The sequence below is a fragment of the Notolepis coatsorum genome (genome assembly GCF_963971535.1).
Source record: "Notolepis coatsorum genome assembly, chromosome: 4".
In the NCBI taxonomy this organism is placed as follows: Eukaryota; Metazoa; Chordata; class Actinopteri; order Aulopiformes; family Paralepididae; genus Notolepis; species Notolepis coatsorum.
The window spans coordinates 4,040,782-4,068,730 of NC_140168.1; the positions used below are offsets into that span (position 1 = coordinate 4,040,782).

At 43.9% G+C, this 27,949-nt stretch overlaps 1 protein-coding gene across 7 annotated transcripts; it reads left to right on the top strand.

The window, feature by feature from the left end:
* LOC311226996 (phosphatidylinositol 4,5-bisphosphate 3-kinase catalytic subunit gamma isoform) lies at positions 1-27,406 on the top strand. 7 transcript variants are annotated; one of them, XM_084312482.1, is made up of 13 exons: positions 1-52; positions 1,163-1,410; positions 3,656-4,854; positions 8,214-9,396; positions 12,232-12,297; positions 13,352-13,571; positions 17,935-18,029; positions 20,747-20,890; positions 22,106-22,196; positions 23,685-23,815; positions 25,157-25,304; positions 26,516-26,673; positions 27,093-27,406. In XM_084312482.1, the coding sequence occupies exons 2-13, from the start codon at positions 1,168-1,170 to the stop codon at positions 27,348-27,350; spliced, it is 3,936 nt and encodes a 1,311-aa protein (XP_084168608.1). In that variant the 5' UTR covers positions 1-52; positions 1,163-1,167; the 3' UTR covers positions 27,351-27,406. The 7 variants fall into 7 exon arrangements, with proteins under 7 accessions (XP_084168608.1, XP_084168609.1, XP_084168610.1 ...); XM_084312483.1 differs by having other exon boundaries at positions 25,193-25,304; XM_084312484.1 differs by having other exon boundaries at positions 26,516-26,618; positions 27,093-27,298.
* Positions 27,407-27,949: the final 543 nt, after the last annotated feature.

A 27,949-nucleotide genomic window follows, 5' to 3' on the forward strand; every position in this document is an offset into this window, starting at 1 on the left:
TGCAGTTACACCGTTTTGTTTCTGTACGGAAGGAAGAACGATACCTGTTCAGGTAAGATTCGTTTTTTTTATGTCGTCAACATATCATTCAAATTAAAGATATACTGCTGTAGAGGTGGTAGAACAGAATCAGAAAGGTCTTTATTATAAGTAAGCTCGCACATACACGGAATTTGTCTTGGTTGTTTGGTGCATCAACACTAACAATTAAAGTAGAATCAAATAAAATGGAATATATGAACTAAATTAGAATAAAAATACAATGGAATTGAATACAGGACAGGGTTGTACAATTGTGCGGGATGTAGTAGAATATATACACTAAATTTGAATTTAATTAAATTAATACATTTAATTAATACAATTAGAGTAACATCATAGATCTTCAGTGTAAATGTAAATGTCTGTCTCTGTTCTATTTTATTATATTTAAATTATTTGGTCCCCTTTCCCCGTTACCCATCGAGAGGCCCTTTTGTCCTCTCACCAGGCCGTCATTGTAAATACCAATTTGTTCTTAATTGACCTGCCTGGTTAAACAAATAGAGGTTAAATTAATAAATAGAATATGTAGTTTTAACTACTCTGCAAGAAAGGATGTTTCTGTCCATGCCAGTGTGTGTATGAAGGCCCTACCCACAGCCGTATAAGAATGTGAATCTACCTACCCTCCTTCAAAACCGCCCTCAAAGAGCACCTACGGGAGGCTGCATTTAGAAACTGGCCCCCGTAAATGTCCACATCCCGTCCCCCCGCCCACCCACCCACCCAACCCCCTCCTAATGTACAGTTTCTTCCCCCTCGAATGTATATAGTTTCTGTTAGGATCTCTGGTAAACAGTACTGTACATTTGTATATTGTATGTCATAAATGTAACAGTACTGTCATGTATGTCGTAAATGTCATGATATATATCTGTATATATGTATGTTGTGTGTGTCATAAATGTCATGATGAATTGAAAATGGGGGACCCTGATGTAAACAAGACGAAAGTCTTTCTCTGGTCTGCCTCCCCTTAACAATTGTGTGTATTGAGCCGTACTGTATTGTACCCATTCTGCAATCTGTTAAATAAAATGTTCAATCAATCAAACTGAAATGACATCATTTGTATGATTCACATTTTCAAAATAACACTTGTGTTTTCTCACTCTATCAGTACCGATGGCCTCCGGGGCGTTCCTGGATCAGGCTGCCAGGCACAGTGCCACAGAGTTCCCCCCGGGTAGCTTTGCCCCGAGCTGGTCTGAGAACAGCCTGGTGTTCATCTGTGAGTTCCACCACGGGCCTCCTCCTCCTCCGGCCCCCTGGTTCCTGGGAGAAGGGGCTCCGGACGCGGAGGCCGTCAGGGTGGCGCTGCCGGCCCAGTGCACGGTTCACCAGCTGCGGCTTCGCCTCTGCGTGGAGGTCGTTTATTTATTTATTTATTTCGCACCATTTCAGCAAAACAGTAAAAAAATCTAAACATTGACCGTGACAGAAAGTGTATATAACGGTGCTGAGTAGAGGCAAGAGACCCAGACGGGCCTCAACTCATTAAATCATCGGAATAAAAAAAAACATAAAAACAAAAGTAAAGTGAAATAAGTTCATAAATCAATTTCATAAGAAAATAATAATAATAATAATAATAATAATAATAATAATAATAATATAATAATAATAATAATAATAATAATAATAATAATAATAATAATAATAATAATAATAATAATAATAATAATAATAATAATAACAAAAACAACAACATTAATAATTAGTCTAAACAAATTAACATGAAACTGTCAAACAAAGTGACATGAATGGTTTTATGAGATTGAAGCTATTCATTTAACAATGTGTTTTTAAGCTTGGATTTGAGTGATGAAATAGATGAATAGAATTTTTACTATGGAGGGTTTTGAATTCCAAATTGTAGGACCTCTAAATCTTATACTGAACTGACCTAATGTTGTTGAGGTATAGGCGACCCGGAACGAGTGACCGCTGCCCCAGACAGACAGGACGGTCAGAAACATAGAGCACATATATGGGAGGGAGCAATCATTCAATTCAATTCAATAAAAAAAACTTTATTAGTCCCGCAAGGGGCAATTTAGAGCATGATACGGCAAACAGCTGCATTTCTACACATTCAAGACAAAACAAGACAAAACAAGAGACATGCATGACACTTCAAAGCACAAGAGACATGACACTGCCAGAACGGGATCCCTACATTGTTGATCTGTCAAGTCCAATAAATAAATAAATAGATTCGGTCAGTACATGGATTGTTGTAATGTAAAATGTTGTTAAATGCTTAAAGATCCCCATCCACACATGTTTTAACACTTTACTATTGAATAACATACAAGTTCTGCACAAATAACAACCTGTATGGTCAAAGTATAAAAAAGTAATAGACAGTCTCCTCCCCACCGCATGTATATATTCCCTCCCCGCCGTATGTATATTTCCCTCCCACCCACCCACCCCCTCCTAATGTACAGTCCCCTCCCCATCATATGTATATACTCTGTCAGGATCTAGGGGTAACAGTACTGTATATTTGAATACCGTTTATGTCACAAATGTATCAGTACTAAATACCTATATGTCCCTATGCCATAAATGTCATGTATGTTGTGTATGTCATAAATGTCTATATGAATTGAAAATGGGGGACCCTGATGGAAACAAGACAAACGTCTTTTTCAGGTCTGCATCCCCTTAACAATTGTGTGTATTGAGCCGTACTGTATTGTACCCATTCTGCAATCTGTTAAATAAAGTTTTCATTCATTCATTCATTCAAAGTCACAAATAACAACCTGTATGGTCAAAGCCAAGCCATAGTTAAGAGAAGTTAACTATAGAAAACACGTTTGTTGAGTGGAGGGGGCCTTTAAAGCAAGGTAAAACTGAGCTGCAGGATACTAGTTGTCTCCTGGCTTTAGGTCTGTCTTAAATACTTCGAAGCTTCGTTCGATGGGCACGGGATTCAAACAGGAAAATAAATTTGGATTATATAAAAAAATATATATATATATAATAATTTTACCTGCAAGATATTGCGCTTTTATAAAGCCTCAAATGATGGCTTACACTGAAACAATATTTCCTAAAAGCAAAGTGTTTAGTTTGTCTAAGATTTTAAAAGGTTTCAACTTTACACTGACAATTCTCTATAGTATTTTTAGTTTTACCTATGTGTTTGATAAGACACCCAGTCAGCAGCAGTATCCCGACCCATATACAAAGATGTCTTAATAAAACGTGCTTAATTAAGTCGAATTCTGCCTTTGTCTCTATTAACTACATATCTATATTTATATAATTGTTTGCTTTATAGACGAAGGTTGCAACATAATTATGTAATGTAATGTCGTTGGCTGTGTAACGGAGAGCAGCCGCGCCCTGTCTCATTATTAATTTAATTAATTAATCCAATCCAATCCACTTTATTTATAGAGCACATTTAAAAACAACAAAGTTCACCAAAGTGCTGTATAAGTCCCACAACATAACGATAAATCTTTTTTGTTTTTGTCGAAGCTTCGAATTAAAATCGAATCTTGGGCCCAGAAGCTTCGACGGCCAAAAAAAAGCTTGGAAGGTCAGCCCTACCTGGCTCCATGACCTTTCTTGGATCTTGTTTCTCTACTTGCAGGCCCAGGAGCTGAGCTGTCACCCTGATCCTTTGGGAATCCTGGACCCCGAGAAGTACATCCTCCTGTACACTCGGGGGGGAGACTGGTACGAGCTCTACGACGACCGCCAGGTCGTCAGGACGCTAGACGTCTCATGGTCGCGCGACGCGGTGGGTTTCCCGACGGCGAGACTCGTAGCGACACCGCCTGCACCGGCCGTGGATTCAGAGGAGCGGCAAAGGCAGCAGCGGACTCTGGCCTACCTGATTGGTCACGACTTGGACGGGAAGGCCTCCTCTTCCGATAGGCTCGGGGAGCTCATGTTCACGCGCAGGAAGTTGGCATTGCCGCGACGACAGGAGCTGAGGCGTCGGGACGACAAGGCGTACGCCACGGAGCCCTGGACGACGTCCGTCCCCGTGCCGAGTGACCTGCGGGACGGTCTGAACCGGAAGCTTCCCGTGACCCTCCACTATCTGAACCGGATCAGCTTCACGGTGGCGGTGGATTGCGCCGCGACGCCCTGTGTTCTTCTGAAGGTCTTCAGGAAGGTGATGGCCGACCGGGGCTCCGACTCCCTCGACGATCTGGTCCTGAGGGTTACAGGGCGGGAGGAGTTCTTATCGGAAGAGTTCCCCCTCAGTGACTTCCTTTGGGTTCGGCACTGTCTGAAGACCGGGCAGGACCTCCACCTGTCCGTGGTTCCCGTGGATCAGCTCCCCGAGGAGGCCGTCAGGGTCGTAGACTGGCCCCTCGTGGACAGTTTCACCGGTCAGTCCAGCTCCCACGACGACATCTGCCTGGAAGGGAGGGATCCGGACGACATGTTCATGATCTCTCTGTGGGATTGCGACAGAAGATTCAGAGTCAAGCTCTTGGGGTTTGACATCCCCAAGCTTCCAGCCAAACACCCGCAGTCCGTCTACGTCGAAGCCTCCATACTGTACGGCAACCGGGTTGTCTCTTCGGTCGCCTCCGCTCCCAAGGCCTTTACGGATGAAGTGCTGTGGAACGAATGGCTGGAGTTTGACGTTCTTCTCAGGGACCTGTGTCGTGGGGCCAAGCTGGGCTTCACCATCAACGCCAGCGGCAGTGACACGGCCCCTACGAGAAAGGACTCCAAGTCCCAGTCGTCTGGGGACAACAGAGCATCAGAACACCAGCACAAGGGCCAGGGAAAGGTGGTGTACTTTGTCAACCTTCTCCTCATAGACCACAGGTTGGATTCTATTTCGTACTTCATATGTTTATGTATTTTTTTTTTATTCTTTATTTTTTTTATTATTTTTTAAACAAACATATAAACAAACATGACAACACACGATAAGATATACAAGCATTAATTGTCAGGGCACATCCAATGAGATCACATTTTAGTTAGTTGTCTTATATAAGATATACCCCTAATACCTGTTATCTAAAAAAAACCTACACACATATGCTCAGCTCGAACCCCCCCCTCCCGGACCCCACCTTGAGAAGTACCTCCACTATCCCTCGCACCTAACCAGACACTACCATTATAAGCGAGCTTTTATTCTCTCCACCACTTGTTTATGTATTTTATAGGGGTGGGAATCGCCAGAGACCTCACGAAAAAATTATTCTATCGTATCGCGATACTAAATATATCGCGATACGCTGAGTATTGCAAAAATATATATATATATATATTTTTTTTATCGCATTTTATTTATTACCTTTTTTCAACTGCAAAGTAAAACTTTGTCAACATGTTTTATCTAATAAAATAAAGTTCAGTCTGTTCATCTCACTTCAATAATTTTTATTGCAGAACATGGTATTTTCTCAAGCAGACAGATGTCAACACTGTAATCTGTGTTGCATGTACCTGACAAACTGTATTGTTTTACAGTCATATTCCAACTTAACTGAATGCACATGTGTGTGTGGACTACTGTACTATTACAGGTATTTAAATGAACAATGCAATGCAACATTTTCTTTTTTTTTATGAATAATTAAATATCGATACTTGGCGTCCTTGTATCGATACAGTATCGCCACGCAAAGTATCGCGATACTACTACGTATCGATTTCCCCCCCCCCCACCCCTTAAGAACCTTTAGAGCCCTCAATCATCACATCACAACATATCACGACAACACAGACACTTAATAATATGTCACGAGTATCTTGAATAACAAGGAATTTGTCTCACTGACAAAATGGTGCAGTGATATTTAACAGCTTTCAAGTTTCCTAATAATAGACAGACACACGTGGTACAGTGACAACAGGATGACGAACATACAGACAGCAGAGGGAAATCTTTTTACAAATGTGCATGTTATAGTCACCTCAATATCATCCTAAACAATCAAAACAAATATGTGTAAAACATTTTCATATGTTTTATACAGTTAAAACAGCCTGAAATTGACCCCAAGGAACACAGATGCGTACAAAGTGTGTACCGGACATTGAAAACATCATGTACATTTCATGTTTACCCATTTTGTCCTCATTAAATTAGGAAAAGTCATTGTATGGCGACTATCTATCCAAACATTTATGTAGTCATCGAGAGACTAAACCGGGGAAATAATTCTACCTGCCAGACGCGCCGATTGTCAAGAAATCACTGCTCCAGGATACTGCGTTTGGTTACTTTATTGCGGTTAAAAACAGTTCATATAGTAACCTCATTAACACTTTCAGTGCCACCAGGTGGCGCCAGAGTTAGCGCTTGAATGCCACCATCCACTTTAATGTTAACGTTAATATCGCCTAATCTATGTTTTAAATTATGGCTATGTGTCTAATCAGTCGCTTATCAAAGAATCCTTTTCCAGTCAGTGCTGTCAAGGCAGATTGGTTTTTTATCGCTTCATTTCCGTTTGAGAGCATTTAGAAAAGCACACGTTTTGAGGTAAAAAACAGCCCATTCTGGGCCATTCTGTGATAATAGTCTTTTACTGGAATATTCCAGAACGTTGATATTTGTCGGCCTATTTATGAATAGTTTTCAAATAAACGCTAGATGATCAATATTATACGTACACGCACGCCCATTCGAGCCGCGCGCTGATAATAGCCGTGGTCATTTCCTCATGGATTTTACAGTGAAACCGATAGAGGACATTTCACAAAACAGCTTATATCTTCATTCAAAAAAAGTCTGATTATCCTAACACTGATAACATAGATTCCTTACCTGACATCAGATGGTATCCAACTGGTATATTCCAATTCCTGATCACCATTCGAAAAAATCGATAAGTGTATAGATCTAACGTGATACAGTAGAATTCACGATCCGTGGCACTCAGAGGATCCATAATGAACTGTGGTAACCCCGGCTGGATCAGTGGACTGGAAAATGTGGAGTACAGGATTTTTTTCCCCATCCATTTTCATTGAGTCCATTCCAAAATCCCTTATGTCATCTGGGAGACGATAGGGGGGCGCTTTTTTCCACATCTGATCGCCGGCGGCTCTCGGGTAGACTAGGGTAGGCTCGCGTGATGCAATATGATTTCAGATCGCTAAAAAATAAAAAAAATAAAAAAATCCGAGAAATCTCGTGAGTGGCTTTCAACGTAATATTAATAATTCCGAGAAAACTCGTGAGTGGCATAGAAAGTGTTAAAAGGCATATCACAGATTGATTTACTATAGTGTAGCGTGCGGTCAGCAAAGTGTGACTTCCCCGTTCACCCCCTCATTACCGTACCTGAAACTCGCCGGTGAACAGCTGACTTTACTACTACTACGACACCACCATAACAACACGTGGTCTATACCTGTCACCAACAGTCATGAAATAATAAGCAAAAAAATTTATGTTAACCATTTATTTTAGATACGTTACACATTGAATGGGGTCAAATTGACCCCAAGGATAACAGGAGAGTTAAGCTAAACAACCTATCTACTTATATTCAGATATGGCAAAATCCATAACCAAAGCATTATGGTTTGTTATTTCAGTGCATAATGCCTACCCATGATGTTAAAATGTACTCTCAGGGGACTTTTTTTTTAATTCCCAATCAATCCTTGAACAGTGATGTTGAATTATGAATAATCATCCAACACATCCACATGATGCACCTCCAGAGCAAAGACTGACCACGACTATTTGAGTTACAGCGAAGAGAGAGAAGGTTCTTCAGAAACTGCAGCACCTGTAGCGCCAGAGTTCAAAGAATCCCCAACCTATGAGAGACATTCTTACAAAATGGGGGTCATTGGACTAATGTAGGGGCGACAGTGGTCCTGGAGGTAGAGTGGTCGTCTGGTAATTGTCTGCTAATGCGGAGGTTCCCAGTTCGATTCCCATTATTCCCGGGCAGTGTGTCGAAGTGTCGTTGAGCAAGACACTCTCAACCCCCTAACTGCTCCCGATGAGCAGGTCGGCACCTCGCATCACGGTCGCCTCCGCTGTCAGTGTGTGAATGTGTGAGTGAGTGGGTAAAAATGTGAGGAACAAGTTGTAAAGCGCTTTGGATAAAAGTGAAGTAGCAGGTGAGGTACGTAGACGTCATGAAAATGGATGAATGTAGGGATAAAATATAACTGTCCTAATAAAAACGCAAATTGTCCTCAAACAGGTCAGTGCTCAGCCAGGGCCCTCACACCCTCCACATGTGGACATACCCTGAGCTGGAGGTGGACGCCTTCACCTACCAGGCGGACAAACTGTGCACCGCCGCCAACCCCGACATCGCCGACTCCATGGCCGTCAGTTTCCTCCTGGACCGCTACAGCTTCCCCGTGGTCCTCCCCAGCAGCATGGCCGCCGCCGCGCCTGGAGACAACCTTCCCGCGTCCAGCTTGGCGCTGCAGCGTATCGCCCAACCCCTCTGCCCATCGCCGCCTGCGATCTCCTCCTCTCCCGATCCAGGGCGGCTCACCGGAGCCTCCTGCTCTCCTACCGTCTCACCCTCCTCACCCTGCGCCCCGAGCGTTTCTTCTTTTACACACTTTTGTTCCTCGTCCACCGCGAGCCGGACGACCTCCCCCGCGAGCCGGACCACCTCCCCCGCGAGCCGGACCACCTCCCCCGCGAGCCGGACCACCTCCCCCGCCAGCCGGACCACCTCCCCCGCCAGCCGGACCACCTCCCCCGCGAGCCGGACGACCTCCCCCGCCAGCCGGACCACCTCCCCCGCCAGCCGGACCACCTCCCCCGCCAGCCGGACGACCTCCGCCGCGGTCGGCCTCTCGCCTTCCGCGTGCCTCTCTCGCTCCTCCACCGTGGCCTCCTCCTCGCGCGCCGACAGCCTGCCGCCGTCCGCCAACCCGGGCCCTAATCTACCTCCCAAAAGGCATTCGCATTTCTGCAATCGCGGTTCCTCCGCCCTTACCCACATCGGGTCTCTCTTCTCCACCTTATCCTCCTCGCTGACCCTGATGAACACCCAGGCCTCTCCCTCTCTCGCTCTGCCGGCCATGCCGCCCCTGCGCCGGGCGTCCGATCCCTCGCCTCTCACGTCCCCTTCCCCGGTGATCGCCACCGACAAGGCCCGTCTCCGGAGGTTCCGCGAGGAGAGCGTCCGCTACGCCTCCAACCTGCCGCAGTTCCTCCGCAGCGTTAACTGGCTGAGCCGCGGCGTGGTGGAGGAGGTGCACTGGCTGCTGGCCCACTGGGTGCCCGGGGAGCTGGACCTGTCCGTGGCCCTGGAACTGTTGAGCGTGGACTTCACAGACGAGACGGTGAGGAGGCTGGCGGTGCAGAGACTGGAGAGTCTGTCCAATGGTGAGGTGCTGACGTACCTGCTGCAGCTGGTGCAGGTAGGTTCTCTGTTGGTTAGTTAGTTAGTTAGTTAGTTAGTTCGTTAGTTCGTTAGTTCGTTAGTTAGTTAGTTAGTTAGTTAGGTTCTGACATATCTGCTGCAGCTGGTGCAGGTAGGTTCTCTGTTGGTTAGTTAGTTAGATAGAGTTAGTTAGTTAGTTAGTTAGTTAGTTAGTTAGTTAGTTAGTTAGTTAGTTAGTTAGTTAGTTAGGTTCTGACATATCTGCTGCAGCTGGTGCAGGTAGGTTCTCTGTTGGTTAGTTAGTTAGATAGAGTTAGTTAGTTAGTTAGTTAGTTAGTTAGTTAGTTAGTTAGGTTCTGACATATCTGCTGCAGCTGGTGCAGGTAGGTTCTCTGTTGGTTAGTTAGTTAGATAGAGTTAGTTAGTTAGTTAGTTAGGTTCTGACATATCTGCTGCAGCTGGTGCAGGTAGGTTCTCTGTTGGTTAGTTAGTTAGATAGATAGAGTTAGTTAGTTAGTTAGTTAGTTAGTTAGTTAGTTAGTTAGTTAGGTTCTGACATATCTGCTGCAGCTGGTGCAGGTAGGTTCTCTGTTGGTTAGTTAGTTAGATAGATAGAGTTAGTTAGTTAGTTAGTTAGTTAGTTAGTTAGTTAGTTAGTTAGTTAGTTAGTTAGTTAGTTAGGTTCTGACATATCTGCTGCAGCTGGTTCAGGTAGGTTCTCTGTTGGTTAGTTAGTTAGATAGATAGATAGAGTTAGTTAGTTAGTTAGTTAGTTAGTTAGTTAGGTTCTGACATATCTGCTGCAGCTGGTGCAGGTAGGTTCTCTGTTGGTTAGTTAGTTAGATAGATAGAGTTAGTTAGTTAGTTAGTTAGTTAGTTAGTTAGTTAGTTAGTTAGTTAGTTAGTTAGTTAGTTAGTTAGTTAGTTAGTTAGTTAGTTAGTTAGGTTCTGACATATCTGCTGCAGCTGGTTCAGGTAGGTTCTCTGTTGGTTAGTTAGTTAGATAGATAGATAGAGTTAGTTAGTTAGTTAGTTAGTTAGTTAGTTAGTTAGTTAGTTAGTTAGTTAGTTAGTTAGTTAGTTAGGTTCTGACATATCTGCTGCAGCTGGTAGGTTCTCTGTTGGTTAGTTAGTTAGATAGTTAGTTAGTTAGTTAGTTAGTTAGTTAGTTAGTTAGTTAGTTAGTTAGTTAGTTAGTTAGGTTCTGACATATCTGCTGCAGCTGGTAGGTTCTCTGTTGGTTAGTTAGTTAGTTAGTTAGTTAGTTAGTTAGTTAGTTAGTTAGTTAGTTAGTTAGTTAGTTAGGTTCTGACATATCTGCTGCAGCTGGTAGGTTCTCTGTTGGTTAGTTAGTTAGTTAGTTAGTTAGTTAGGTTCTGACATATCTGCTGCAGCTGGTTCAGGTAGGTTCTCTGTTGGTTAGTTAGTTAGATAGATAGAGTTAGTTAGTTAGTTAGTTAGTTAGTTAGTTAGTTAGTTAGTTAGGTTCTGACATATCTGCTGCATCTGGTTCAGGTAGGTTCTCTGTTGGTTAGTTAGTTAGATAGATAGATAGATAGATAGAGTTAGTTAGTTAGTTAGTTAGTTAGTTAGTTAGTTAGTTAGTTAGTTAGTTAGTTAGTTAGTTAGGTTCTGACATATCTGATGCAGCTGGTAGGTTCTCTGTTGGTTGGTTAGTTAGTTAGTTAGTTAGTTAGTTAGTTAGTTAGTTAGTTAGTTAGTTAGTTAGTTAGGTTCTGACATATCTGCTGCAGCTGGTAGGTTCTCTGTTGGTTAGTTAGTTAGATAGATAGATAGATAGATAGTTAGTTAGTTAGTTAGTTAGTTAGTTAGTTAGTTAGTTAGTTAGTTAGTTAGTTAGTTAGTTAGGTTCTGATATATCTGCTGGTGCAGGTAGGTTCTCTGTTGGTTAGTTAGTTAGTTAGTTAGTTAGTTAGTTAGTTAGGTAGTTAGTTAGTTAGTTAGTTAGTTAGTTAGTTAGTTAGTTAGTTAGTTAGTTAGTTAGTTAGTTAGTTAGTTAGGTTCTGACATATCTGCTGCAGCTGGTTCAGGTAGGTTCTCTGTTGGTTAGTTAGTTAGTTAGTTAGTTAGTTAGTTAGTTAGTTAGTTAGTTAGTTAGTTAGTTAGTTAGGTTCTGACATATCTGCTGCAGCTGGTTCAGGTAGGTTCTCTGTTGGTTAGTTAGTTAGTTAGTTAGTTAGTTAGTTAGTTAGTTAGTTAGTTAGTTAGTTAGTTAGTTAGGTTCTGACATATCTGCTGCAGCTGGTTCAGGTAGGTTCTCTGTTGGTTAGTTAGATAGATAGATAGTTAGTTAGTTAGTTAGTTAGTTAGTTGGGTAGGTAGGTAGGTAGGTAGTTAGTTAGATGGTTAGTTAGTTAGATAGAAAGATAGTTAGTCAGTTAGTTAGGTTCTGACATATCTGCTGCAGCTGGTGCAGGTAGGTTCTCTGTTAGTCAGTCAGTCAGTCAGTCAGTCAATCAGTCAGTCAGTCAGTCAGTCAGTCAGCTAGTTAGTTAGTTAGTTAGTTAATTAGTTAGTTAGTTAGTCAGTTTGTTCGTTTGTTCGTTTGATTTGTTTCATATTAAATTTGTTTCATATTGAAAACACATTTAATAATAATAATACACTTTATTAGTATAGCACCTTTTAGGTGGGATTGCAGTTCAAAGTGCTTTTACATCAGTAAGAAATAAGACATAAAATCAGTGTAAAAGAAGCAGCAAGAGCAAAACATTTCACAACCGTCACTGTACACCCAGTGAAACCTGTTCAGTTGGACGTTTCTCTACTGTATCATGGTATATAAGCAATTTATTTCCTCAAATGCAACGGTAAAGACCTTTTGATGCTATGAATCCTGTTATGACCACAGACCCTCAAAGTGGAGCCCTATCACGACAGTTTCCTGGCTCGATTCCTCATCCGGAGAGCTGTGAGAGTGAGTCATGTTATTTTAATCTTTTCAAACTTGACAACATATACATATTTCAAATGTATTTCCCATTGCAGTGTTTGCTAATACAACAGCTGACAAGAAATAAACTTGGGCCCAGCTGTTCCCCTAGCATCATAATTCTATTGAAAAATGTCTATGGAGGCGGTTAGGTGGCGTAGCGGAGATTGCGTTCGTCACCAATTCTGAACGTCACATCAGTGATGCATGAAATGAGTGAAACAACATGTCAAACGTACAAAAAACACTGCTACCATGTAACATCTGTATATGTCTCTCTTTCATCATCTTTCTTTTCTGTTCTCCCGGCTGTTAAAAAATATATATTTTTTATGAGACAAAATGATAATAATCTATTTGTTGTATTTTATTTAGAAAAATATATAATTTTTACGACTATTCAAACATTAGAAAATCGAAGCCCATCCCTATACTCCTGATTGACGTGTGGAATCGAATGGCCTGTATTTGAACTAGGGCTGTCCCCGACTAAGGATTTGGATGGTCGACTATGATTGGCCAAAATTTGCCGTTAGTCGACTATTGGTCGACTAAAAAAATTAAAAAAAGTATAATATTATTATTATTATTTTTTTTTGTATCATGCCATTTGGGCTGTGGGGGGTGCTTAATGTCTGAAGGAGTCGACTGGAGGCTTCTTGTCCTCTGTGCAAAAGCATGTAATCGGTCCACTGATGGATACATCTTGATATTTGTCTAGTCTAGTGTGTTCATTAGACGGGTGAAATCCTCTTTCAGTGCCTCTGTGCCTGTTTTCTTAGGCAGTTAGCCTCTGGTGTGCGTGCCATTAGCGTTAGCCACGCTTCTAGGCCTCTTTTCTTTTGGAAAGAATGATAAAAAATGTAAATAAAAAAAAATATTATAAAAAAAATCTATTTAATTTTTTTTATATTCGACTAAGAGGTTGGCCAGTCGACTACGGCTCCTTTCGACCGATTAGTCGACTAATCGACTAATAGGGGTCAGCCCTAATTTGAACATTCGCGTTACTCACTCACTCACTCGACGTGTGCTGCAGAGCAAGAGAATCGGACACTTCTTCTTCTGGTATGTTCGGAGCGAGGTGGCCGGCTGCTCGTACTTCTGCCAGCGCATGGCTGTGGTCCTGGAGGCCTACCTTCTGGGCTGCGGTCAGGCCATGCTGGACGGCTTCACGCAGCAGGTCCAGGCGGCGGAAGCTCTTCGGGAGGTGGACAACCTGGTTAAGACGCTGTACCCAAAGGACCTCCCACCCACAGGTAGGACCTAACCGATGGACCTAACACAGACACAGATTTGTATTTGTATTTATTGGTTTAAAATACAGAGACGGTGCATATTAATAAGGAACATTTGACTGTAAATATATGCCAGTTTAGCCAGGTTGGCTAATTTTCAAACTGTATAGTCTCTGGGGCAGGTGACATGAGCACTACAATAATTAAGACACCGTACAATAATTAAAACACAGTAGGAATCAGTAGGTTACAATACACTAAAATACATTATTAAAATAATAAATACATTAAAATACATCACAACCCCTCAGTCAAAATGGTTGCACACTTGACTATCTCCGCAACCATGATTTTAAGTTCGATTTAAATTAAATGTATCTTTGATACTCCCTGAGCCGTGTTGGCAGACTGTTCCAGGTGTGGGCTGCTCTCTCAGATAGTTCATATTTCTAAAACTGAGAGATACCCCTCATTTCCATATTAGGTTGAAGTGGGTTGGAGACGACGCGTTTCTCCCACTCCAGACTTCCCACCTCCGACCGTAAACGAACGCAGCATGTGGGTGCGCTCTACACCAGGGGTCAGCGAACTTTTTTGATACGAAGTGCCATTTTAAAAGGTTCTTGTTAACCAGTGTGCCATATCAACATTAAGGTTAACATTAAGTTTAGTTATGACACCGCATCAAAATGTAAATCTCCAACAGATCTGTAATTCTCAGTGGCGTCGCGTGGGTAAAATGACAGAGGATGCCAATTATTTTTCAAGGGATGCCAGAAATTGGTTCATTTCTCCAGGAGGGAGAACATTATTATAACACAGAGATGAAAAATAATGATTTTCTTATTATTGTAAACTATAAAACAAATTTAAAAAAAGATATATCTTTTTACTTTTTATTTATATATATATTTTTTTATACTAGTAATATTTTTGGGGAAGCTTGGCTTCCCTCCATTCATATTCGCCACTGGTAATTCTATTCCATCCATATGGGCAACGTGCATAGCAATAGTTTTAATAACCATTTTCCGCTCATAATTATATAATATACAAGAATGCTGCCGTCTTTATGAGATGCTTGCTTGCAATACCTGGACACATTCAGCCTCGTCTGCATCATCCTTTAAAGTGTTCTCATGTTTGGTCTCAAAATGGCGTTTAACACAATGTTCGGCAGACAACAACAGACTGACCCTTCTCTCTGATTGTCTCCGACACTGAAATATCCCTGATTATATCAGTCAACCTACCCTAAATAACAGGCTGTGCAACTGCCAATGGCTGTGAAAGAGGTAACTCGGCGTGGAGGTGAGAGGACACATTACCAAAAAGGTTCCTCTCTTTTACACACTTCCTCTCTTGCTATAGCGTGCCATTGGTTTAGATACCGCGTGCCAGTCCTTCTACTCCGGAGCTGTAGAGAGCATCTTGACTGGAAACATCACTGCCTGGTATGGAAACAGCACGGCACAGGACAAGAAGGCCCTACAGAAAGTGGTGCACTCAGCCGAGTGTACCACTGGTATTGCACTACCACCCCTGCAGGTTCTATACAACAAGAGGTGCAAATCCAGAGCCTGCAGGATAATGAAAGACCCTCACCACCCCAACAACAGCCTGTTCATGCTGCTCAGGTCAGGCAGACGCCTGCGAACACCAGCTACTAGGACAGAGAGACTTCGGCTCAGCTTCTTCCCCCAGGCCATCAGAGCCTTGAACACTGAACTCTCCACACACAAGCACACATGAGCACACACGACACACACACTGTACACGCTCACACACTAGCAGCCACTTTAACATGAGCAAGCACACACTCATGCTGCACACGCCCACACTTATGGCCACTAAGGAAAGGTCACTTTAAAAATAGTATAGTATAACTTGAGATTGTATAATATAGCATGTACAGAAAGACCCAGTGCCTCATCCGTAGCTAACAGTGTATTGCACTACCACAGGACCTAGCATGTCCTACCATGCTCTGTAAATAACTTATGTACATATACCGATATGCCCTACTATGTTACTTGTTTTATTGCACAATGTTGTTCTATTGGATTCTATTATATGTTATTACTATTGTATTATGCACATCGTTGCGGGCAAGACCACCCGCATTTCATTGTATACTTGTATGCCGTGACAAATAAAACTCTTGACTTGACTTGACTTGTGCCTAAGGTTGCTGACCCCTGCTCTACACTTTTGACAAGTGTCGCTGACAGAAGTGTATTTATACTGTAGCAACCCTAGTTAGGATCGAGAGAGTTGGCTGCTATGTGTAGCTATACTGATGTGATCCAGTGAATGTGATGACTGTCAAGTATGTGGGTACTGAGTGGGGGGGGTTTAGCTGTCAATCATTCATGGTCCACTAAGCTTGGGGCTCCATCACCAAGCTGCCCTGTGGTTGGTGGTCCCATGGGTGAGGGGCGGGGGCTAAGGAGGTGAGGGAGTGTTACACCTGAGGGTGCGGCCTCTTGGCGTGGGGTAGGGAAGGAGGCGTTATTTTTTTTCCCGTAGCAGCATTTTGCGGAGACGCTCTCTGATTGGCCACATCATGTGACATGTGCGCCCAATCGTGTGACACCTGTTTCTACACCGGTTAAGCTTAGGCACTCTTTCGAAGTTGGTTAAGGTTAGAGTTTGTCTTAGAGCAGGGCGATAGAACACCAGCCCTGATTCCAAACTCTAACCTTAACCAACTTCGAAAGAGTCGCCTATAAGCTTAACCAGTGATGAACTAGGCGTTAGGTAGTTTGCTGCTGTTAGACCCGGAAATGGGCAAAGACACAGCTCGTCACGCGATTGGGCGCACATGTCAGTGGCCAATCAGAGAGCGTCAGTCAGTGGCCAATCAGAGAGCGTCTCCGCAAAATGCAGCTACGGAAAAAAATTACGCGGGAAGGAGATAACTTGTAGCTTAGCGTAGCCTGATGGTACCATGATGCTCTCTTGGCGTGGGGTAGTGAAGGAGATAACTTGTAGCTTAGCGTAGCCTGATGGTACCATGACGCTCTCTTGGCGTGGGGTAGTGAAGGAGATAACTTGTAGCTTAGCGTAGCCTGATGGTACCATGACGCTCTCTTGGCGTGGGGTAGTGAAGGAGATAACTTGTAGCTTAGCGTAGCCTGATGGTACCATGACGCTCTCTTGGCGTGGGGTAGGGAAGGAGATAACTTGTAGCTTAGCGTAGCCTGATGGTACCATGACGCTCTCTTGGCGTGGGGTAGTGATGGAGATAACTTGTAGCTTAGCGTAGCCTGATGGTACCATGATGCTCTCTTGGCGTGGGGTAGTGATGGAGATAACTTGTAGCTTAGCGTAGCCTGATGGTACCATGACGCTCTCTTGGCGTGGGGTAGTGAAGGAGATAACTTGTAGCTTAGCATAGCCTGATGGTACCATGACGCTCTCTTGGCGTGGGGTAGTGAAGGAGATAACTTGTAGCTTAGCATAGCCTGATGGTACCATGATGCTCTCTTGGCGTGGGGTAGTGAAGGAGATAACTTGTAGCTTAGCGTAGCCTGATGGTACCATGACGCTCTCTTGGCGTGGGGTAGTGAAGGAGATAACTTGTAGCTTAGCGTAGCCTGATGGTACCATGACGCTCTCTTGGCGTGGGGTAGGGAAGGAGATAACTTGTAGCTTAGCGTAGCCTGATGGTACCATGACGCTCTCTTGGCGTGGGGTAGTGAAGGAGATAACTTGTAGCTTAGCGTAGCCTGATGGTACCATGACGCTCTCTTGGCGTGGGGTAGGGAAGGAGATAACTTCCCACGTTAACCTACGTGGACGTACTCAGGAGAGATGCGGGAACAGAAAGCACCGGCGAGCTAGCCAGATGCATGGAGGATCGGGATGACTGGAAGCACCGACGGAGGGCCCGTCCGAGGACGACCTAGATAATACAATAGCCTTTTGGTGTATTATATAAAGCGGCGCTACTCTCCCGTGAATAACAGTGTGTCGTCTAACCTGACTGTGGTTTTTTCACGAGTGAAAATGCAACGTTGTGTTTTCCCCTCGTGTAACTTCAGCCTGAGGGGGCTGCGTCTCTGCGTCCCTCCTCTCTCATGTTTATACTGATTGATTGAATTGATTGATTGATTGAATTGATTGAACATTTTATCAACAGATTGCAGAATGGGTACAATATACAGTACGGCTCAATACACACAATTGTTAATAAGGGGACGCAGACCAGAGAAAGACTTTCGTCTTGTTTACATCATTTTCAATTCATCATAACATATATGACATACAAATAGACAGTACTGCTACATGTATACATTTATGACATACCAGATCTACAAATATACAGTACTGTTTGTGATACAAAAAGAGAGTATTATATACCTGACCTGTATGTCCTCAGCTTCCTTGAAGGTCCAAGAGCTGCTCAGAGACTGTAATCTCCCCAGTGATTTTCTGGTGCCCTTTGACCCTCGCATCAGAGCTGGGAGGATCTTGGTAAGGCTTGCGTGTGTGTGTGTGTGGGTGCGTGTGTGTGTGCGCGCGCGTGTGTGTGTGTGTGTGAGAGAGGCAGGGAGAGAAAGTGGTTCTATTCAGTGACAGTCAATGCAGTGTTTCAGTGCAGTAGTTGGTTGTGTTGAGTTTGTTAGTACACTGTTTGTTTGTAGCCTGTGTGTAGTTCTGTTCAGTTCAATAACATCATTATTATTATGTTATTATTATGTGTGTGTTAGTGGTCGACCTATATGGGTTTTTCTGATATTTAGAGAGCGTGGGTGGCTGATGGCTGATATGTTTTATTTGTATGTATTTTTTGCAATTTAATAATAATAACAAATGAGACAAAAAAAATTGAACAACCTAAATTAACATTAATTGAACACTAAGACTGTCTGTCTGCATCGCCTCTGTTTACTTAAGTACACCTGCTCTCTGTCTCTGCAGTTATTTACGTAGTTAATACAAAATAAGTTAGTTACTTATTTTAAATGGTTCACTCATCACACAGCCTGCTCATATCATCGACCGAGTGACTGACGTTAGAGGAGACGGCACAGTGATGGAGAGGAGATTCTGTCCAGTCACTAATCCACTACTATCTCATTAAACACTGTGCCAAGTTAGCCTGGTGTATTGAAGCTCAGACTGACGCACACGCACGCACACGCACGCGCACACACACACACAGTAGTACAAGATGTATTTGCAGACATGTTTAGTTTATTGGCCTCAGTGCTCAAGTCCAACTCGAGTCTCCTGGTTTCTCTGCTCCACATTTCCGTGTGGTGTGGCATTTTTTCCTATTGCTATAGGTTTTAGTGAGTTTTTCCTTACCTTTGCGTGGGGTATGTCTGCCTGGGAGTGTTGCATTAATTTATTAAAGAATATTTGGACTTTATGGTGTTTTTGTTTTGTTTTTGATTTATTGTGATGTTTCTTCTTGACTTGTTTAAAGAAGACGTGTCCGGCCCATGGGGACATTAACGTGTGTTGTCACCGGCCCATGGGGACATTAACGTGTGTTGTCGGGCCTTAAAGAAGACGTGTCCGGCCCATGGGGACATTAACGTGTCGGGCCTTAAAGAAGACGTGTCCGGCCCATGGGGACATTAACGTGTCGGGCCTTAAAGAAGACGTGTCCGGCCCATGGGGACATTAACGTGTGTTGTCGGGCCAGGAGACGTGTCCGGCCCATGGGGACTTAACGTGTGTTGTCGGGCCTTAAAGAAGACGTGTCCGGCCCCATGGGGACATTAACGTGTGTTGTCGGGCCTTAAAGAAGATGTGTCCGGCCCCATGGGGACATTAACGTGTGTTGTCGGGCCTTAAAGAAGACGTGTCCGGCCAATGGGGACATTAACGTGTGTTGTCGGGCCTTAAAGAAGACGTGTCCGGCCCCATGGGGACATTAACGTGTGTTGTCGGGCCTTAAAGAAGATGTGTCCGGCCCATGGGGACATTAACGTGTGTTGTCGGGCCTTAAAGAAGACGTGTCCGGCCCATGGGGACATTAACGTGTGTTGTCGGGCCTTAAAGAAGACGTGTACGGCCCATGGGGACATTAAGGTGTGTTGTCGGGCCTTAAAGAAGACGTGTCCGGCCCCATGGGGACATTAACGTGTGTTGTCGGGCCTTAAAGAAGACGTGTCCGGCCCCATGGGGACATTAACGTGTGTTGTCGGGCCTTAAAGAAGACGTGTCCGGCCCATGGGGACATTAACGTGTGTTGTCGGGCCTTAAAGAAGACGTGTCCGGCCCATGGGGACATTAACGTGTGTTGTCGGGCCTTAAAGAAGACGTGTCCGGCCCCATGGGGACATTAACGTGTGTTGTCGGGCCTTAAAGAAGACGTGTCCGGCCCCATGGGGACATTAACGTGTGTTGTCGGGCCTTAAAGAAGACGTGTCCGGCCCCTAGGGCGGCTACGTGGCGTAGTGGGCAAGGCGCTCGCCACGAATGCAGAGACGCTGGGCTCGCCTGTTCGAGCCCAGCGCTCCACATTGCTTTCAGTTTAGCTGGTCGTTCATACTAATACACATTGGCCGTATTAGGGGGTGGGAAACTGATGGGTGGGGATCGGGCGTTGTGGACAGCGACTCCTACAGGTCGGTTGGTGCGCCTGCGCAGTAGAATCAGGAAGTGTCGGGGGCAGCGTGAGCCTCCCACGCGTTACTCCTCGCCACTGAGAGATCGAGCTGCGCAGGTGAAAAGATGCGACTGCTGTTACCTCAAGTACCGGAGGGGACTTGTGCTATGTATGACTTAGTCCACATTGCAGCCGGCTTGTGGGAGGCAAGAAACAGCGTTCGTGACAGGGGAGGGTTGAATTGGATGATACGAAATTGGGATGGGAGAAAATATAGAAAATGGGAGAAAAAGTGGATAAAAAAAAAAGAAGACGTGTCCGGCCCCATGGGGACATTAACGTGTGTTGTCGGGCCAGGAGACGTGTCCGGCCCATGGGGACATTAACGTGTGTTGTCGGGCCTTAAAGAAGACGTGTACGGCCCATGGGGACATTAACGTGTGTTGTCGGGCCAGGAGACGTGTCCGGCCCATGGGGACATTAACGTGTGCTGTCAGGCCTTACAAATAAGTTTGATTTGATTTTGATTTGATTTGAGTAAGAGTCCTGGACTCCAGTACGACAACACTGGATTTTGAATTCATAGGCTGGAATCTAATGACGCCATTATGTGATCCGTGTGATGAAGCTGGACAGGTGCAAGGTGATGGCCTCCAAGAAGAAGCCTCTGTGGCTGGAGTTTTGCCCCATGGCGTCCCCCGTCTCCTGCTCCCCCGTGGGCATCATCTTCAAACAGGGGGACGACCTCCGACAGGACATGCTGGTCATCCAGGTCAGTGTTTACATCCTCAATTAATTGACCGCCGAGGATTAGTCGGGCCCCGTTCTAGCACTGCCACGCTTTAAAAGATAGGAGTGCGTCACCTTGTTTGTAGATCTATAACTATATTCTATATTATAGCTATGGATACAATACTATGGCCCATTTGACATCACCTATCTATCATTCAATATGTGAAAAAGAATGAATTTTTCCATCCATACGTTCCCGTGTTATACCGTGGTGAATATAAGTATGGTTTTAGAGCGGTCTGGGGCAATTCCCGAAATGCTGAGTTATAGCCTTATACGTAAATTCTACTATAAACATTGCTAAAATTGACGTCAGATAGTCCTTACCTGTGACTGGGAGTATTCCAAAAATAATATTCCAATTGATTGATCGCCATCTGGTACATCCGATATCCATTTGGTCCACGACATAACCCACCACAAGATATGGATCAGGGATATTTGACGCGCTTCAAAGCAACCGAGAGAACCTCTCCACTCGCCCGACAAAGAAAAGTGAGCCCGGAGACATTTGGTCATTACACAGGCCAAGATACAAGGTTACAAAGGGTGCTCGATACCGCCGTCTAGCTGGATGCGGCCGGTATTGCACGATCTCAGACTCATTCCCTATGGTAACACCAAGGTCCCTGGATGAATAATGAATAAAAATATCAAATAACGCATATATACGTGGTTGGCGTTCAACGGTTGTCGGCCAAACACGCATATAAACGTTGTTGGCGGGGATTGAGTTAAAGGCCCAATCTGTAATCTTTCACAATCATCTCATGTTCACTTACATTCAGAAACACTTTGGAACATTCTTCAGAATATAGCTCTGTTTTTACCAATGTAAACAAAGCAAATACTATTCAAAACGTATAAGTGTCACTCCTTGTATCCAAGAACTCAGTCAATCAATTAGAGAATAAAAAAAGAATTATTGGGATGGCGGTGTAGCCACTTGTTCACATTTAGATCACAGATTGGACCTTTAAACAGAAGACTTTATTAAAAAGTGAATATTCCTCCAACCTCTTGCCTAAAGCCATAGGGTGTAGGAATGACTAGTTATAGGTGCTCCGAGGTAAATGCAGACCATACATACCAGCGCTGATACCGACTGATATTAATGCTCACATGTACCCTTTACGCTTTTAACTGTCACCAGAGTTGAACACTGTTTGTCTTATTTGCTTATTTGACTGATTAGACTCTGGTGGTGATGGACTCCATCTGGCAGGAGAAATCTTTGGACCTGAACCTGGTGCCTTACGGCTGTATTTCCACAGGACAAAACATAGGTACGCTAGCTCAACAGCAGAGGACAAAACATAGGTACGCTAGCTCCACAGCAGAGGACAAAACATAGGTACGCTAGCTCCACAGCAGAGGACAAAACATAGGTACGCTAGCTCCACAGCAGAGGACAAAACATAGGTACGCTAACTCCACAGCAGAGGACAAAACATAGGTAAGCTATAGGCTAGCTCCACAGCAGAGGACAAAACATAGGTACGCTATAGGCTAGCTCCACAGCAGAGGACAAAACATAGGTACGCTAGCTCCACAGCAGAGGACAAAACATAGGGACGCTAGCTCCACAGCAGAGGACAAAACATAGGGACGCTAGCTCCACAGCAGAGGACAAAACATAGGGACGCTAGCTCCACAGCAGAGGACAAAACATAGGTACGCTAGCTCCACAGCAGAGGACAAAACATAGGTACGCTAGCTCCACAGCAGAGGACAAAACATAGGTACGCTAACTCCACAGCAGAGGACAAAACATAGGTAAGCTATAGGCTAGCTCCACAGCAGAGGACAAAACATAGGTACGCTATAGGCTAGCTCCACAGCAGAGGACAAAACATAGGTACGCTATAGGCTAGCTCCACAGCAGAGGACAAAACATAGGTACGCTATAGGTTAGCTCCAAGGCAGAGGACAAAACATAGGTATGCTATAGGCTAGCTCCACAGCAGAGGACAAAACATAGCTATGCTATAGGCTAGCTCTACAGCAGAGGACAAAACATAGGTACGCTATAGGCTAGCTCCACAGCAGAGGACAAAACATAGGTATGCTATAGGTTAGCTCCAAGGCAGAGGACAAAACATAGGTATGCTATAGGCTAGCTCCAAGGCAAAGGACAAAACATAGCTATGCTATAGGCTAGCTCCACACAGCAGAGGACAAAACATAGCTATGCTATAGGCTAGCTCCACAGCAGAGGACAAAACATAGGTACGCTATAGGCTAGCTCCACAGCAGAGGACAAAACATAGGTACGCTATAGGCTAGCTCCACATCAGAGGACAAAACATAGCTATGCTATAGGCTAGCTCCACAGCAGAGGACAAAACATAGCTATGCTATAGGCTAGCTCCACAGCAGAGGACAAAACATAGGTACGCTATAGGCTAGCTCCACAGCAGAGGACAAAACATAGGATAAAACCACTAGCCTTGCTAAAAACTTTGGGAGAGGTGTTTTTGGCCCAACAGCTAGGCTAGCTGGTCCATATCCGCTTCCGTTCATTTGTGCTAAGCTAAGCTAGCTTGCAGCGGGATAGCTTCCTACTGAAAGTACAGAGAGAAAATTGGTATCCATCTTTTTGTCTGACTCTGGAGAAGACGGTAAGCGCACTTCCCATAATGTTGGCGTGTTCCTTTAAAAAAGGACTAATTTCAAAGGACTTGATATGTGGTGTGCAGCTTTATACAACAATGCACTCCAGTGTTGGTTTGAGTCAACGCCAGTGACATTCAAGCTAAATTCTAATCCAACAGGTATGATAGAGATCGTTAGGGACGCCGTGACCATCGCAGCAGTGCAGCGGATCCAGGGAGGGACCACGGGGGCCTTCAAGAACGACGCTCTGTTCGACTGGCTGAAGTCCAAGGGTCCATTCCAGGAGATTGTAGGTGCCACGTCAAAGCTGCAGGTTCTGAGAACTTTTTCAGCCTCGTAAAATGTAATAAACGTAGTCTTGCCATGGGATCCAGACTCGTTAAAATGTTATTTTACTTTAGAAACAGACATTGTTTCCCTATTTTTATGTATGATATCAGAGGTTACAGCACCCAGTGTCAAGTCTAGTGAGGTGAGCGCGTTCTACTACTTTTTTCACTTTAGAAACAGACACAATACCCATTTTGGGTCAGAATCCACCAAATTCCCTCTTTTTATTCTCTTTTGGTTGAGTTCTGAGCTCTCAAAGTCAGGGCATTTCATATGTGGAGTTCTATTAATAGTTCATATGAATCTATTATTAATATTAATAGTTTGATTTCTGTACCTATTAAACATAGCACCACAAACGAGTGCCATTCAACTCCATTGTATTGGAGTGATGGCAGATATCTCTATAGCAGATATCTCTATAGCATAATCTCGTGAATCACACCAACATTATCTGGATGGATAGATAGCACTCCAGGTAAGGTGGAACATATATTTTTGTTTTTATTTAGGGTGAAATGCCCCTTTAATATAGGCACGGGAACATGACTGTCCATAAAATCGATTAAACAATATATTTAAACCATCCCAGGCTATGCAGTTTGAATCCCATTGCATTGTCCTTACTTTTATAGAGCTCTTAACCACAGAAAAAAAGACGATGTCAGGAAATTGTCTACTTTTGCAGAAGTGAAACATAAAAGTAAATGTAGGTTCAATTTATTCAGCCTGGGATCCCAAATGGAGGAAGTTTAGGCCCTAGGATCCAGACTCATGTTTCTCATGTGGAGAAACAAAATCCTGAGGCATTCTGGGTCCTCAAATATTGCTTTCAAACAAAGGAATGGCTTTCCTGATGTGATTAAAGCAATCATGCCCAGGCAACTCTGTGTATCACCTGTAGAGAATATGAAACCATACCATATATATGTTTATTCTCACCACATACCTATCCACACCTGTCCTTATTTACCTGCACATAGTCCTTTTACATATCTGTAGATACAATATCTATATCTGTACATATCCTACTCTTACTAGTTACGCTGCTGGCCAGTATGACACCTGTATCACTGTACATATTATACTACAACTCTGTACACACACCTGATAGTACTCAGTAGTACTAATTTGTACATTTTGTACCCAGTTTAATATCCTGTACATTGTATATGGCTGTTGCACTTTACTATTACATTTGAACTCTGGTTGGATGCCAAACTTCTTTTCGTTCATACTGTGCTATACGATGACAATACATTTGAATCTAATCTAATCTAATCTAACCATCTGCCTGTAGGGAATATTGAATATTGAGTATGTTCTCTGGCTGCAGCACTTCCAGACCATGGAGCGGTTTCTGAACTCCTGCGCTGGTTACTGTGTCGCCACCTATGTGATGGGGATAGGAGACCGCCACAATGACAACATCATGATCACTGACCAAGGTTGGTTCAATTAGTTCATTAGTGGGTCAATCAGCCAATCAATCAATCAATCAACCAATCAATCAATCAATCAAGTAGGTCAATCGGGATGATTGATCAATCAACAAGGCAGTGTTGTAGGACTCGAGATTTTCAGGACTCGTGACTCGACTTGGACTTGAGCACCGATGACTCGGACTTGGACTCGGGCATTGACTGCATTCGGACTCGGAAGGTGCAGACTCGGACTTGTTAATTGGTAAATATTTAAATGTAATTTTTGTAATAGGCCCTAATCATTTGGCATACGATATTGATGGCTATAGTGCATTTTGTTTGGCTATTGGGTCACAAAGTAAATCAACTCCCTTTGAAACGGTGACCGCTGTGTCATTTATGTTTAATGTAGACCTTTTCTTATTGGTACGTCAGCTCTTTGACCGCCAGAGTGGACTCAACCTCGATGACTCGGACTCGGGGTAACGGAGAATCGACTCGGACTCGACTCTGGCTCTTCTTTGGTGACTCGGACTTGGACTCGGACTTGAACACTGGGGGGACTAAAGACTCGACTCGGACTCGAGATTTAGTGACTCGACTGGTGGTTCCCAAAGTCAGGGTCGCGACCCAAAGGTGGGCCGCGAGCAGCCACGGAAGGGCCGCGAGATGATAAATTTTTTTTTTATTATTCCAAACGTTTTTTTTTTAAGGCCACTGAACTTAGAAGCAGGCCAGGACAGTGTTTCTAGTTGTATTCTAAAATTCTATTCTATTGTATTCTAAAATGTGACTATATGGTTTTATATTAACTTAATAAATAAACAAAAACGAAAAATCTACTTATTTCAACGAACATTTCAAACTAAATAACAGATTATGCACATAAAACGCTGAAAACAACCGAAGAAACAATAGTATTTTAATGAGGCTATTATTATTATCATTATTATTTTGCAACAAGTTAGCCCTCTCATAAATAGCACATATAAATGAATAACTAACTTGAACTAACTTAATAGGATTGAAGTGATATTTGGCTTAAAAAATCGGTCACCTGGCAAAAAAAAAGAAAAAAAAGCCTGACGATGTGCATTGGGCCGCGGCTCTCTGACGCCTTATTTTCTCGGTCCCGGCCTGAAAAGTTTGGGAACCCCTGGTCTACAACACTGCAACAAGGATAGAAAAGCATTCATTGTATGGTAAATTGTGCCCGTGTCTCCCTTGGTCCCTAGGGAACCTGTTTCACATAGACTTTGGTCACATCCTGGGCAACACGAAGCACTTCCTCGGTGTGAACAGAGAGCGCGTGCCATTTGTCCTGACGCCCGACTTCCTGTATGTCATGGGCAAGGTCAAAGGTCGCACCAGCCTCAACTTCCAACGATTCAGGGTGTGTGTGTGTGTGTGTGTGGTTGTGGTCTTTCAGGATTATATTAAGACAGATAAGATAAGATACGATTATATTAAGATACTATACAATAAGATAAAAGATAAGATGAACCTTTAGTGTTCCCTGTGGGGGAAATTGTGTTGTTGATAGCAAAGTGGTGGTGCTTGAGGTGTTACTGTGTAATCGTGAGTAAGTGAATGAGCGAGTGAGCAAAATAATGGAGGAAGCATTGCGCACATGCTCATTATAATATGCATTTTCTCTTCTCCTCTCCTCTCCTCCCCTCTCCTCTCTTCTCCTCTCCTCTTCTCTCCTTTCCTCTTCTCTCCTCTCCTCTCCTCTCTTCTCTTCTCCTCTCCTCTCCTCTCCTCTTCTCTCCTCTCCTCTCCTCTCCTCCCCTCTCTTCTCCTCCTCTCCAGGACACCTGCACCGAGGCGTACCTCTCCTTGCGTACCCACTCTCGTCTCCTGGTCACGCTCTTCTCCCTCATGCTGTTGACGGGCATCCCTGAGCTGAGTGCTGCAGAGGACATGTGCTACCTGCGGGGGGCGCTGCAGGAGGACCGGGGCGAGGCGGAGGCCAGGGAGCACTTCCTCCAGCAGATCTCTGTCTGTGAGCAGCTGGGGTGGACCGTCCAGGCCAACTGGTGGATACACATGATGGTGGGCATCAAGTAGGCTGCTTGTGTCTTATATATCAAATAGGCTGCTGCTGAAGTACCTGGGACTTGTACCTGCTGAAGTATCTCTCATACTACCTCTGCATTTATTATAAATTGTTTGGACTTTATGGTGTTTTTGTGTTCTTGATTTATCGTGATGTTTCTTCTTGACTTGTTTAAAGAAGACGTGTCCGGCCCATGGGGACATTGATTGATTGATTGATTGATTGAAAACTTTATTACCAGATTGCAGAATGGGTACAATAAAGTACGGCTCAATACACACAATTGTTAAGGGACACATTGTAGGTGGTCGGGTGGGTGGGGTGGGGGGTTAGGGTAGGCGGGGTGGGGGTAACTGTACATTGGATTATCGACGAAACCTTACTTGGTCCCAAGAAGAGGGTCTCGTGTATTATTGTATTGGAGGGGGTTGGGTTAGGACATTTACAGGGGCCAGTTTCGAATTGCAGTCTCCCGTAGGTGTTCTTTGAGAGGTTTTGAAAGTGGGTAGTGATTCACATTCCTTTACAGCTTTGGGTAGGGCGTTCCACATTGATGTGGCATAATTGCGAAACTCGTTTAGTCCCTTGTTTGAGCCGAATCTGGGTTTAA

Bases quoted from the DNA above. Each gene is read 5' to 3' on its own strand.
- LOC311226996 (XM_084312482.1), top strand. From the start codon at position 1,168: ATGGCCTCCGGGGCGTTCCTGGATCAGGCTGCCAGGCACAGTGCCACA. The intron at 1,411-3,655 runs GTCGTTTATTTA...CTCTACTTGCAG, and splicing joins GGCTTCGCCTCTGCGTGGAG to GCCCAGGAGCTGAGCTGTCA. The intron at 25,305-26,515 runs GTTGGTTCAATT...CTTGGTCCCTAG, and splicing joins CATCATGATCACTGACCAAG to GGAACCTGTTTCACATAGAC.